The 13,442-nt window shown below is 47.7% G+C and overlaps 2 protein-coding genes across 3 annotated transcripts; both read right to left on the bottom strand.

Annotated features, from left to right (window-relative positions):
- Nucleotides 1-75: 75 nt before the first annotated feature.
- Nucleotides 76-3,722, bottom strand: LOC102977583 (transmembrane protein 106A). 2 transcript variants are annotated; one of them, XM_028487464.2, is made up of 4 exons: nt 3,218-3,610; nt 2,202-2,428; nt 1,607-1,670; nt 76-436 (listed from the first exon to the last, which is right to left on the bottom strand). In XM_028487464.2, the coding sequence occupies exons 2-4, from the start codon at nt 2,407-2,409 to the stop codon at nt 187-189; spliced, it is 522 nt and encodes a 173-aa protein (XP_028343265.1). In that variant the 5' UTR covers nt 2,410-2,428; nt 3,218-3,610; the 3' UTR covers nt 76-186. The 2 variants fall into 2 exon arrangements, with proteins under 2 accessions (XP_028343265.1, XP_028343264.1); XM_028487463.2 differs by lacking the exon at nt 3,218-3,610 and adding an exon at nt 3,632-3,722 and having other exon boundaries at nt 112-436.
- Nucleotides 3,723-3,856: 134 nt separating this feature from the next.
- LOC114485668 (next to BRCA1 gene 1 protein-like) lies at nt 3,857-13,436 on the bottom strand. Its single transcript, XM_028487462.2, has 10 exons — nt 13,276-13,436; nt 12,235-12,384; nt 11,667-11,742; nt 10,607-10,771; nt 10,298-10,375; nt 8,953-9,373; nt 8,097-8,191; nt 7,348-7,405; nt 6,504-6,609; nt 3,857-5,397 (listed from the first exon to the last, which is right to left on the bottom strand). The coding sequence occupies exons 6-10, from the start codon at nt 9,171-9,173 to the stop codon at nt 5,224-5,226; spliced, it is 654 nt and encodes a 217-aa protein (XP_028343263.1). The 5' UTR covers nt 9,174-9,373; nt 10,298-10,375; nt 10,607-10,771; nt 11,667-11,742; nt 12,235-12,384; nt 13,276-13,436; the 3' UTR covers nt 3,857-5,223.
- Nucleotides 13,437-13,442: the final 6 nt, after the last annotated feature.

The following is a 13,442-nucleotide window of genomic DNA, read 5'->3' as shown; positions in this document are numbered from 1 at the left end:
TCTGTTCAGTCCTGCCCACCCAGGGAGTCTCAGGCACACCACCCCGACTGCACCCAGGGATTTATGGCTCTGGCCTCAATTCTAACCCCTCACAGTTACAATCCTGCACAATCTGTTAGGGGGTTCACGGTTGCTCCTGCTTCTCCCCAGGCTTCTGACATCCTCTGGGTGCCATAAGATCCCTGGCTACCGATGCCCAGGGTGAGAACACTGGACAAGGGCTACAGAGGAGTGTTGCCAGGAAGGTGGGGTCGGATCCCAGGGGCACAGGCACCCACCCACCGTTATATTGAGGTGGATATTGGCCTCGTCAACAGTCACTGTGGAGGCGTTGAGGCCTACAGGCTGCACGGCGATAGTCCGGGGAAACAGGAAAAAGACGATGAGGGAGGAGGTCACCAGGCAGATGAACACTGCCAGGAACACGGAGAGCTTCCTGTGGGAAAACAGGACCCGGGGTAGAGGAGTGGAGAAGTCTGGACACCAAGGCAGCCTGGGCCGGGGGTGTTCAGACACTCTTCTCTCTATATAAGGCTCTCCTCCGAGTCCCCCCTCACAACTGTACACTTAGCTCCCCAGATGTGGAGGACCAACCTAGGCTCAGATGTGGCCCAGAGTGGGTAGGAGCACCGGACTGAGAGGCTGGCAGCCCGGCTTCCATTCCCAGCTCTGTGTACCCACTGGCCCAGCGACTCTGAACAACCCGCTTAACCGCCCTAAGCCTCAGTTTCCTTGTCTATAAAATGGGCATAATTGTACCTACCTCATACAATCTGTTATGGGCTAATGTATGAAAAGGCACCAATCCCTGATCCTGGCACATAGCCAAAGGCTCAACCAATGCTAGCTATTCTCACTGGAAGAAGTAAGCCCATGTGAATTTTGACAGTTCTGAATTTTAATATTCATATTCAGAACAAGACATCATCTGTCCATCTAATTCAAAATTGAGATATGCATTAAAGAGAGAGCACCTTGTTAGCACTTTCTAAGGGGCAATGCCAGATTCGGCTTCTGGTGCACTGGTGGGGGCAGGCTGGGTGGTGGCTCCCTCACGGAAGCTGAGGACCCTGGGAGGAGGTTGCAGGGATCTATGTCAAAGGACCCAGATGACAAACAGGGTCATGGGCCCCCCGCAGTGAAACTCAGGGCTGCCTCTGAGGTTCTGAAGTGTCCCAGAACAGAGAGCAGCTGGTTTCCTATCTCTACAGGGAAAAGAACAAGCAGGTCTGAGCTGCCGTAGCAAAGGAAGTTCCTAGGAAAAATCGCTTCCCCAAACCAATTGCAACCACAGCCACTCCCTCCCTCCTGGAAGGACTTGCAGAGTCAAGAGGTCCTCTCTGTCTTCAAAAGGGAGCCATGCTTCTTGGAGCAGTGATGCTCAGGACACCAAGAGGCCTCAGGTGGCATCTGCTGTGCCCCGAGCTTCTTAAACTAGGAAAATCCTTGGAAACAGGGAGCTAATACATCTGAGGCCAGTGAGGCTCAGGCTTTCTGGGAGAGAACCAAAGGAGAAAAACTAGGGGGGAAGGGGGATTGGGGGAGACAAAGAGGAAGAGCCCCCAGGGGCAATGCGTACAGAGCTGGGATAGGAAGAGGGGCTTACGTGTGCCTGGGCTTCAGCCTCTGGTCCCCATAGGGGATGAGGGCCACCAGCTGCTTCTCTAGTTCTGTAGAAAGAGGGTGAGAGGGAGGGCCAAGAAGTGTCCATGACAAATGTTTCCTGTGCCAGCCTGCCAGAAGCACCCCTCCATCCCACAGAGCAGTGTCAGAAGCATGCCACCTCTGCCTCAGAGCAGGACTGGGGATACCGGGCTGTTGGCAGCTCAGCTTTGCCATCTCTAGAATGGAGGTGAGATTTTCATTAACAGGTGTGAAGAATTTCTGCACGTCACCACAAATCAGAGAAGCCCAATTTCTTTGGAGAGGTCATTGTAATTTCCTGAATCCTAAGGCAGTGCTGCTAAGAGAGCAGAGGCTGGAAATCCCCTGGGTTTGGGCAGTACAACCAGGGCAGGAGGGGGTCTCTGCAGCGAGCCCAGGGAGGGTTAGCATCTCCCTGGCTGGCCTGAAACTCAGGGACTAGGAGCTGGGAGAGCCAACCCCATCCAAGGAGACTCAGAGGGGCCTGGCACTGGCCAGCTGGCTGCTAAGAGCTTTTCCTGGATCCCAGGCTCCTTCCAGAGCCTGGGGCCACTCACCTCGAGGGATCTCCCCACTGCCCTGGCAGGTGGGACAAGTCACAAAGCTGACACCAGCAGCCCTTTCACAAGGCACACAGGAACAAAAAGTCTTGCTGCTGGTGGTGCTGGAGTAGCTGGCAGCCTTGCTGCCAAAGGCTTGGTCGGAGGGAAGGATTGACTTGTTCTCATCCTTCCGAGAGCCCAGCTGGGAGAATGTCTCACCCATTGTTCAGGGGTATTTTTCACTGATAAGAAAAGAACAAAGTTCAGTTAGCACTGATGCCGGGTGCCACTCTGGTTTTAGGTTCTTGAGATTGGCAAGGCGTCCCACCACAATTTCAGCAAGCTCAAGCCTAAGGAAGTGAGGGTGTGGAAATTCAAGCAGTTACACACGACTCCTGGATCAGGAATCTCAATGCATTTCAACTCTTTTTTTTAATTGTAGGAGAGCTCAATCGGCCTACAAGAGGGAAAAGCAAAGCAGAAGTTATTTCACTTTAAGGGACTTTCATAAGTGAAAGAGCGCTTAATTTTGTTCTGGAAAAGTTGCTGAGCTGTCATTCACTGCAAGGGAAGGAAGTTAGATAGGTCTTGGGGGCAGCAGCCAGGAGATCCCCTTCATCCTCTGCAACAAGATGACTCTGAACGTGTCTCTAGAGCACCCGGGCAAAAATGCCCGAGGTCTCCAGCCCGGGTGTGGAAGGAAAGTTTACATTCCTGAGCCTGGGCAGGTGCTGGCGTAATAGGAAGGCAGGGATTCTTTGGAACAAGAAAGAGAAAGGAGGCTAGGCTGGCCACAGGTGTGGCTAAAAACCCTAAAACGGTTGTGGAAGGGAGCATAAACCTCTTCTGCTTGCTTTCTGAGCTGGGGTGGGAAAGAATGTCTGGGGGAGGGTGGTAGCAATTTCAGGGTCAGTCCTTCACTAGGACAAGTCACAGCTAACTCCAGATTCTTCCCAAAAGACTGGTGGCAAATGAGTGGGCAAGGCGAGCCGAACTCAGACCTTCTGGGCTTAAAATAAAGGAAGCCTCACCTGGTTTAGGTCTGAGATTCTGGGCTCCTCTCAGCTGCAAGAGGGCTAGAGATTTCTGGAGTACGTCTTTGGGGAGGAGGGCCTGTAAGGCAGGGTGGCTCCAGGGGCCACCAGTCCCCTTCCCGTAGAGTCCTGGGGACCGACTGCACCGCGTTGGAGGAGGTGAGGAGCAGCGACCCTGGCCTCCCCGGAGGCTTCACGCCCTACTCTGGGGCTCGGCCATGGGCTGCGGGGTCGGAGCGGACTGAGAGGCTAGAATTTCATTGAAGGAGGATTTTAAGTCCCACCAGACACCCCGAGAGGCCGTTAGTAGAGCTTGGAACCTGCGTGTTGGGCTAGGAGGAGGAACAAAAGGGGTCTGGGCCCTTGCATGCCAAAGGGAAAGAAGGGAAGGAGGGTCCCGAATCGCCTTACCCCCGGGCAACCGCAGCAACAGGAACGCCCGCAAACCAGAATCGAAACTGCGGAAGCCGAGGTTTCACCCCAAGCTTCCGCTCAAAGCCTTGGGAAGCTCCGCCCCGGCTCCTCCGGACCCGCCCCTCCCTCCCAGGGCCCGCCTCTCTCGACACAGCGGCCAGAAAATTCTCGGTTCTTCAAAGGCCACGCGAGGTTCCGGACGAAAGGACCAGCCAGTCCAGGTAGGAGTTTCAAAGTTTATTTCACCATTCTTTAAGCGGTTAGGTACAAGTACAATGGGACAGACGACTGGACCCCCAGGGCCCTCCTGGACCCCTACAATACAACTCAGATGGTCAAGACAGATCCCGTCCCAAATCAACCCAATTAATTACACACACACCCTGCCGCTCAGCCTCTACCCAGAAGCCCCCATAAAAACGTTTTAAATAATAAACAGGCTGGTTGGCTTGCAGTCTGAATCCTGGCTTATTTAACAGCATTCAAGAGTTATACTGTAAATAAACATCATTAAGGCCAATGATCAATTTAAATCACCATTCATTATAATACCAAACCAGGTTAAGTAATACTATTTTACTATCCTTCCCCCTTCAGGCTGGGGGTCAGATTCTTCTTTTTCTGCAAGTAATTTTTTTTTTTTTTTTTTTTTTTTGGCGGTACGCGGGCCTCTCACTGTTGTGGCCTCTCCCGTTGTGGAGCACAGGCTTCGGACTCGCAGGCTCAGCGGCCACGGCTCACGGGCCTAGCCGCTCCGCGGCACGTGGGATCTTCCCAGATCGGGGCACGAACCCGTGTCCCCTGCATCGGCAGGCGGACTCCCAACCACTGCGCCACCAGGGAAGCCCCATCTGCAAGTAATTTTTATGACTAAAATCTGTAGTGGTTTTTGTTACCTCTTTACCAGCTGGTGGTGGTGGTGGTGGGTTAATGAGCACACTCCCCGCTCCTTTCTCAGAAGTGCAGAGACCAGAAGGTGGATATTCTTAAACGCATCACTGGGGGTCTTTTGAAAAACAACAGTGCCGGTTACTAAGACTTGCAGGGGAACGACTTTCTCCTTGAGAAGGGAAGAGGAACAAAATTCCTATCGCGCCCTGGGTGTTATTTTAATACCACACAGCTATGAAGCTTGGGATAGGTTAGAAAAATTATGAGAATAATTCTTGAAAACAACTTCCAAGGTTAATTTCTTTTATAAACTGACAATTAACAGATATCCTCATAAAAACATCCACATTAAGCAAAGAAAAATACTCAACTTCAGTACAAGCAGGAAGAAAAATGGTTCTATAGGAAGTTTAAGTTGCACTTTTCAATGCACTAAAACGGAGAAGAGTTTTATCCAGATCAATTGAAAAATGCTCTTCCTACAATTCATCTAATGTCTAAAGTGAAAATTTAAGTTCTGGCCTTTGATTTGCTCCAAAAAACACTGCAAGGCAGGTATTGTCTTGATAGTTCAATGATGGGCTCTATGTAGATTCATCAGATTAAAAAATAAGCAAGGGCCTCCACCCCACACCCCCAAAACAGAATAAAGATCGTCTCTGAGCAGCAGGCAAAGTTATTTAATACGAGGTCACTCCTCAGTAGCGGTGGCTATACCAGTCGTTGTTGTTGATCTGAAGGAGTTCTGTCACAACCTGCAGGATGTTGTAATTGTGTTTCTTCAGCAGCCTTAGGTTTAGCTGCCTGTCACAGAATCCCATTTCAAAGAGATGGGACATCAGGGCTGCTGTCTGATCTTCGGAAACTATTGGCTGTGTAGAGTCAAGAAAAGCAGAACAACATTTTTTGTATAATTTGTGTTTATCTTGTTAAGTCATACTAATCTTTCAGATTTATTCAAAATACTAGGCAATTAGGTGCAAGGCTATGGCACTCCTGTCCACCCGATACTAATGGGTCTTCTGAGGGGATAAGAAGGACTGGGAAGGCCCTGCTTTGGATTAGGTATGTTTGCACCCTAAACCAGGTGACTAATGAACTGTCTTTAGAACTAGATGAAGGAAAAGATGCTAACGAACTCTGGAAACCCTGTGAAGTTAAAGGTAATCATGACGATGGGGCAAGAAGAAGCAAGAGAAGAGATGGTAATTGGAAGAAAGTATGGGAAAATTGGAAGAAAGTATGGCCAGTGCAAGTCTTAACCACTGGACCACCAGGGAAGTCCCTCCCACGGGTCTTAAAATAAAATCCAAATCACTTAACACAGCATCCCACCTACATCATTGGTCTTTTCTCTTCTTGGCACAAATTCACCTTCCAGGTTCACATTTCCAAGTCTCTGTACTGGCTACTCTGTCTACAATGCCCTCTCTAACCCTCTCTCCTAGCACACACTCATTTTGTCCTTTAGGACTGAGCTCAGGCGTCATCTACCAGGACGCCTTCCCTGGCCCCACCATGGGGCCGACACCAGGCTGAGGTGTTCCACTGGTCTGAGAACACTGGCACAATATCTTACACTGCACAATAAATGTTTTTTTTTTTCTTAATTGAATGGAAGATTGTTTAAATTCTATAGTGCTTTGCAATTTTCAAAAGTTTCACAGATAAATGTCTGTTTACAAATTTCCCACTGTCTCTGGGCAGGAACTGGTGTCCGATTCACCTTGTAGTGCTGGCACCTGGGAGAGTGACCCCCACACAGTAGGTCCGCAACCAACGTTAGGTCTCTTTTCTTTCCTCCCTTAAGTAACTTAGCCAAAGTCATACAGCTGGAAAGTGGCAGAGTTATGTGTTAAAGACCAAACTTAAAGCTCGTGCTTTCTATGATGCCATGCTACTCTCTCCAACCCAGGCAGACGCCACTGTTTTCACTGGTAACTTGGATTTGGTTCAGGAAAATAAAACATACACTGACCTGTGCAGTGACTGGTGGTCCAGCAAACAAGGCCTTGTATGCAGAGGCGGCAACAGACAAAGCCCCCTTCATCAGCCCTCCAGCAATGCTGCTTCCGTGGTGGTGCCTGCGGGGAAAGCCAAATTGTCTCCCTAAAGAAACGTGAATCGTTATCTTCCTACGGATAATCTGGGCTCTAATCCTGGGAAAAAAATGAGATTTCCCTGAGAAAAAAATCAGATGTAAACTGAGAGTGTGACCATTTTCCTATCAGTTTTATAGCTACAAATCTGGGCTTGATGTAGGGCCCAGCTCTTACTGCTGCAAGATATGGGCACTGCAGAAAACACATCACTCTGGTTAGCATGCCAGCTTTCAGCCCCAGCTGAAAATTAATGTGGTCAGCAGCGCACTGAGGTACTGGCAGTCTGCATGCTGAGTTATCATCTCAGAGGAAACACCTTCCAAAGGAAATGTGATTTTCTGAACACTGTACGTAGGGAGGAGCCCACCTTGACACTGCTCTGAGATGACTGGGAGCAGAGAGGCAGGTATGTCTAAGAAAAAGTTATAAAGATGCACAGTGGGCTGGGCCTTCCTGCCTTCTTCTCTGGTACTAAGCAGGAGCTGAATCTGAGGGAACTTCCTCCTGGTCTGGAATGTGAACACTCTTAAACATCAACATTAGCCCTCTGCTCAGTGTTGCTCACAAGCTTTAGGAGAAATAAGAACAAGAAGGAATGATGGCTCTCCTTCTCCGCTCTCGGCAGGCGGCACATGCTCGGAGAGGCTCGTTTAAGCGGAGGCAATACTAGGATATCCATCTGCTTCTGAAGAAGAGGCTGCACAAGTAAGCCCCAGTTACCTTGAGTGGTCATAGCTCTTCTGTCTGCTGTTTACAAGTCCTGATGAGCCTCTGGGCTCTAAAAGCAAAAGAACTGTTGGTTAGATGCAGCATCCATAAACACCCGGTGTTTCCTAACTCACAGCAAGGCTATTTTTGAGGCAGGTGGCAATCTGATTGCAACGTTTAAAGTCCTTTTTTTTTTTTCCTTTTTAAATATCTGAGAAATTTTGCAGGTGGTTTAAGTAAATGTTAAAGAAAACTGTCCAGAATGCAATGCAAGGTGACTGTTTAGTGAATCAGAAAAGTTAATTCTATAATCCTATCACAATAGTTTATTAGTTCTTAAGTACTTTCAAGTTTTGTTTTTTGAGGACGAGAGGAAAGCGACTTTGAGGGTCTACTCACAACTTCAAAGTGCTATTCTCTTTATTTTGTAGATAAGGAAACAGACCTTCAGGTCTTAGAACCCTGCTGAACCACTGCAAGGTCACACAGTGAAGAAAGGTGGAGCTGAGGCTGGAGCCTAGACTAGTCTGGCCCCAAAGCCTGTGTTCTTTCCACTATAGCACAATGCCAACCTCTATGGGATTTCGCTTAATAAATATTAAGCTAGAAGATAGAACAAAAGAGTACGAGGGAGGAGCACAGAAAAAGTCAAAGGGCAAGTTTCTAAAAACTGCCAAGAATCACAAAGACAGAGTGCCTATTTATACCTGGTTCCATTAGAAAGGAGCACAGAAAAAGAGAAAGCTCAGGCTGGTCATTACCTCCTCTGCTCTGATCAGGGACTGAAAAAACTTCTGGTACGGTAACTGGTAAATCCACTCCTGGGGAACCGTGATGCTGTGCATACGGAGGACTCCTTTCAGAAAGACACAATATTGAAAGTAAGTTGAAAAGGCGCCTACAGTAACGGTGGAGAAACAGTAAACAGAGCACAGCAGTGCCAAATTCTCTACAGAGGCTTCACATTTCTGATCCAGATCACATGTCTGAATTTAGGGATCAGGTGAGAAGGGCTCATTCGTCTTCTGGTTTTCCTCTTCAGCCACAGTCAAGCTAGAAAGACTGGCTTCAGTCTGGTCACTTCCCCCTGTATCAAGTGGTGCTGATAAAATATCTAGCTCCCTGGGAGAATGTTTTAAATTATAGTCAAGGCTCCACCATATTCCATACTGTGAGAGAGCAGTGATACAGACAGAACCAGTAGAGAAAAATAGTAACTTCTATCTGGTTTTGTAGTATATTTGTTTCCATAACAGATTAAACTTCTTACTCTACTTTGTTTGGATTAGTATGAGAATGAGTTTTTGCTGCCTTTCCCCATGACTCAACAGAACAGGGAGGAAGGTCCAGGGATGTTTGTGTTTAAAAACTGGCTCTCAATGATCAAAACATAAGTAGATAGATTATACTCAGATAATTAAGGTTAACTAAAACAAGTATTTCTTTAAATCCAGAATACACAAATACTGGGAAGTACAACTTTTATTCATCAGACTTTACTATGGGAAATAGACTCTTCCCTTGCTGACAAAGAAACAGGTTTTGAGATCAGGTTGAGTCCTCTCTCTTTATTCCACCTCTGGAGAACAGCCCAGCAGAGCGGGGTGTGGATGGTACCTGGGCAGCCGTGGCGGAGGCCCTACCACCTCTGGGGTCAGGGGCACTGTGTCCAGAGTCTGTGAGGTCATAAGGATGTCACTGATGCTGTGCCCCTGTGGCTGGTTCTCCCCTCCAGGGGGTCTCTCCCCAGCCTCGACTGGTTCCTGCCCAGCCTCAACCCCAGGCTCGCCTTCAGCCCCTCGCTCCAGGCCTGGCTGTGAGAGAGCAGAGCTGTACATGGAGTCCCCCAGGGGGCGGCTGGTGTCAAAGCACTCGGGCAGGATGATGATGTAATCCTCTGAAGAAGCAGAGGACTGACTCTGAACTTCATCTTTGAGCTCATCCTCCTCCTCCTCCACGACAGCTTCTTCTTCAACAATACGGACAATCTCTTCCCTCTCGTCTCCAAGTGGTCCCTCTTCGGGTGAGGCAAATTTCACTAAAGGATGAAAGCAACCAATTTTAAGGTATAAGCTAAAAGCAGCCCCTGTGCTACCCTTACCCCACCAAGCCTTGTAGGTCATGAGCTATAATTATGAAACCCAGAGGACAGGGACAAACCAGAGGGAAGGGCTGCTGAAACCATAGTCATGGCCATATTCTAAACCTACGCAAAGCCACATAGAACCAAAGTTCACAAAAAAACAACATCGGCAGAAACATCGAGGCTTCTGAGAACACTATGAATCTTAAAAACAAGGAGGCCTCATCCCTTTTCCTCTTCACGTGATGGTTAACATACTGAGACGGGTTCAAATAAAAACTGATACACTAGCTAACGGTGCTGTAAGAAAATGTTTGGTGGTAAATACTTCAGGACTGTATGACTACCTTCCTCCTCTTCTTTGCGAAGTAATTAGTCATGATAGAAAATTGGCAAACATGGATGAGGAAAAAAAAAAGTACCTATAATCTTATCAGAGATAACTACTGTGAACATTTTGGTGTAAGTCCTTCCAGACTTTTTTGTTATGCATTTATACACAAGTATGTGTGAGGAAATACATATATTTTAAAAAAATATACAGTTTAAATATAGATATATAAATGAAAAAGTGAGATAAATCATGCTTAAAGGTATAGGTCAAATTTCACTATAATAAACACAAGACATTTTTTCACATTATTTTGATGTAGTAGAATTTGAGTTTTTGGATAGTACTTGAAATACATGACAGTGGTTCTACCTATCTGACATCTAGACATTTCTGCCACAAAGAAATTTATTACAGCAGAATTTAACCTTGAGAAACTTAGTCTGGTGCTCCTGTTTCTGCCCACTATTTCCTGACTGCTGCCCTTGGAGAAAGGAGACAACTCAGCTGCCAGTGGGGGTCTCTGCTGAGGGGCTCTGTCAACTTACAAGAAGACTCCTTACTGCAGAATCCAGGCAGCACAACTGGCTGCTGTTCCTCTGTGGCGTGCAACTGAAATTCTGCCCCTGGAGAAGTACAGAAATAAGTTATGGTAGCTGCTTTCCTCCTGATGCTATAAATAAAATGGTCAGTTAGCATATGTAGAGCCCAAAGAAACAACCATGATCCGAATTCTAACAAAGATCCCGCTATCTCCACTCTCAGTAAAGAAGAGCACTTCTATCTGCTCAGGTCTGGCAATCACAAGTCAGGCGTCACCTCAATTTGGTGGGGGGCTCGGATTCAGGGACACTCACTGTGCGTGGACTTCTGTCTGCAAGGTGGTTTGTGATCCGGGGCAGCATCCAAGGTAAGGGATCGGATTACAGTCTCACACACGAACTGGGTCCCACTCAGGTCATCTTCTGCTTCCTCCACTGAAGAAATGTTCTCAGCCCTCTTCTTTACTGACACTGTGGAATCTGAAAAAGACATGAACTTTGTCTGCAACTGGTGTTTAAAGTGTTGAAGATCTTTCTCCAGTCATGTACCCATGCTGATGCGATGCCAAGGAGTAGCTGCTATCGGTGCCATGTGAAGGTGAGGAGACTTCAAAAAATGAGATCCTACAGAAAACCCACTCACACAGCAAGGTAAGATTAGTAGGGGGTATGTGTAACAACAGGGTGTGGTATGGAAGGGGAGGATGCAAATACTTTACAAATATTTAACCCCTTACCAGGAAGTTCTTTAAATCCCGCCCCTTCACTCTCTTCCTGTATCTGCCCCAAGCCTGGCTTCTCTATTAAAGGACTGTCATGTGGCAGAGGAGACATGCAGGGAGTCATATCTGGAGAATGAAGACAGGAGAACCATCAACCACGAAAAAGCATCACATCATCAACAGTCAGTGTCCAGAAGCAGCAGCTCATTGGCTTCTTGCCTCCTGCATGGCTAAAATAAACCCAGGTACACTTCAAGGCGTTCTAAAGAATTTCTCCAGACCATTAGGCACACAAGTATCTCAGACAGATCCATCAATGCAGGAAGGATCATAAACGGCTGTTTGGCTTTGGAAGACCATGGCCAAGACACAGAGCCATCAATGCAAAGGAACAAAGGGACACAAATATCCAGAGAAAAATGGAGAAGAGGGTCCCTTTATGGTGGGGAAACTTTGCACAAACTGGTATTGTTGCCTCTGACAACAGGGAGAGGAAGGAAAATGAACCAGTGGGGGCAGTTTTAATATCACATTGTGGGAGAAATCCTTGCCAACTATTTCCTCAGAATAAAATACTACCTACCAGAGTCAGGGCTGCAATATTTTGGGGCCTGTTAATAGAATAAACAAGGTGGACCGAGTGACATTCTTACCCACAGGGGTGTTGTGGGGCACTCTCTCCAACTCTTGGACAATATTTATATCCAACAGCTCAAAGGACAGCAGGTCCTGAAAAAAAAGGTGCAAGGTTAGGCTACTTGCAGCACACGCTAGAGCCATGTTTTGTCTTGACGGGTCCTGCAGGCCATTGAGTTCTCTATCATCCCAGATTCAACTCTGTTCAAATTCATGCCTCACCTCAGTCAAGTGAAACCAAGAAGAGTTAAATGGGAAGTAGGCATTCAAATAACCAAATGGCAGGAAAGAGAGCAAATGCAGTGTGGGTGAAGGTGAACCAGTTAGGCAGAAAAGAAGAGGCAACTAGAGGGAAGTTGTGGGAAGCACAAGATAAGTTCCCAATTCAAAGACGAAACATTTAGTTTAGAAGCCTGCCTCCACTGGTGATGACTTTGCCCTTCTGTGCATCTGACTAGATCAGAGTGGGCATATCTCTAACTTCCTGAGCACCACCTATAGCTCTACCACCTTTTCTTCAACAAGTTAAGAACTCTTTCCCCAGGGCTTTCTGTCCCTTGCCCCTCAAAGTGCTCAGTCTTCCACCTGGGCAGTCAGAAGGTCCACAGATGGGATGTAGAGCTCCCTCTCGCTGGCAGCATTTTTGGCCTTCTGTGGGATGCAGCTTCCTGTCCCTTCTGTCTGCTCAGTTGTTTCACCAGGTGGAATTTCTTCTTTAGCCGGAAGAAGAGCTTCCTATGGAGAGAAACCATTGGGACACATTTTAGGCCCTCAACAGAACTCAAAAGGCAAACTGACAACTGCCTCCCTAAAAACAAAAGCACTGCATGTACTAAAACTTTTTGTTGGGCTTCCCTGGTGGCGCAGTGGTTGCGCGTCCGCCTGCCGATGCGGGGGAGCCGGGTTCGCGCCCCGGTCCGGGAGGATCCCGCGTGCTGCGGAGCGGCTGGGCCCGTGAGCTATGGCCGCTGGGCCTGCGCGTCCGGAGCCTGTGCTCCGCAGCGGGAGAGGCCACGGCAGAGGAAGTCCCGCATACCACAAAAAAAAAAAAAAAAAAAAAAAATAAAACTTTTTGTTTTGTTATAATTTTAGACTTATAGAAAAGTCGCAAGAACAGTACAGAGAGTTTACTAATTACCCCCTTCACCTAGCTTCCCCTAATGACAATAGCATAGATTAACCATAAAAACAACAGTCAAAACCAGGACATTAACACTGGGTAACTAAATTTAAGTAGTAAACAGGGAAGCTGCCTTAAAAAACTGTGCACCAAGAAACAACCAGGGTAAGACTTCATTAGTATTTAGGAAACATGCACAAGGGATATACAGGAGAGATGACTGTTAAGCAGCAAAGGCATCAGCTCAGCAGGTCCACAGGCCAGGCAGCCCTGCTTTCCCTCGTGCAGCACAGAGGCTGGCCACACATCACTACAGAGATACGAAAGCACTGAGGGACGCCTGCACCAAGATGCGAAGGAGATGCAAACCAAGCCCCTGAGGACTAGGCCCAATACAATCATACGATGTGTTCGAAGGAGGGGAGAAGCTGGCCTCTCCAGACTTCTGGAAGAACCACCAGCTGTGAGTGGGCTCTTTTGGTTTTAGTCACCCTTCCAATGCTCACCTCTTGCTGGCAGGTGAGATCATCACCTTTGCTTGAGCTGATTATGCTCTTTTCAATGTTATCAGGGCTCTCTGTGGAGGGGAAAGGATCCACTATGATACTGCACCAGACCCGAGGCCCAAACTGCTGGCCTTTGTGAGAAAGACGCCAATGGGAAGTGTATGTTC

This window comes from Physeter macrocephalus, unplaced genomic scaffold (genome assembly GCF_002837175.3).
Source record: "Physeter macrocephalus isolate SW-GA unplaced genomic scaffold, ASM283717v5 random_2241, whole genome shotgun sequence".
Classification (NCBI taxonomy): Eukaryota; Metazoa; Chordata; class Mammalia; order Artiodactyla; family Physeteridae; genus Physeter; species Physeter macrocephalus.
This window is presented reverse-complemented; position numbering and strand designations above follow the sequence as displayed.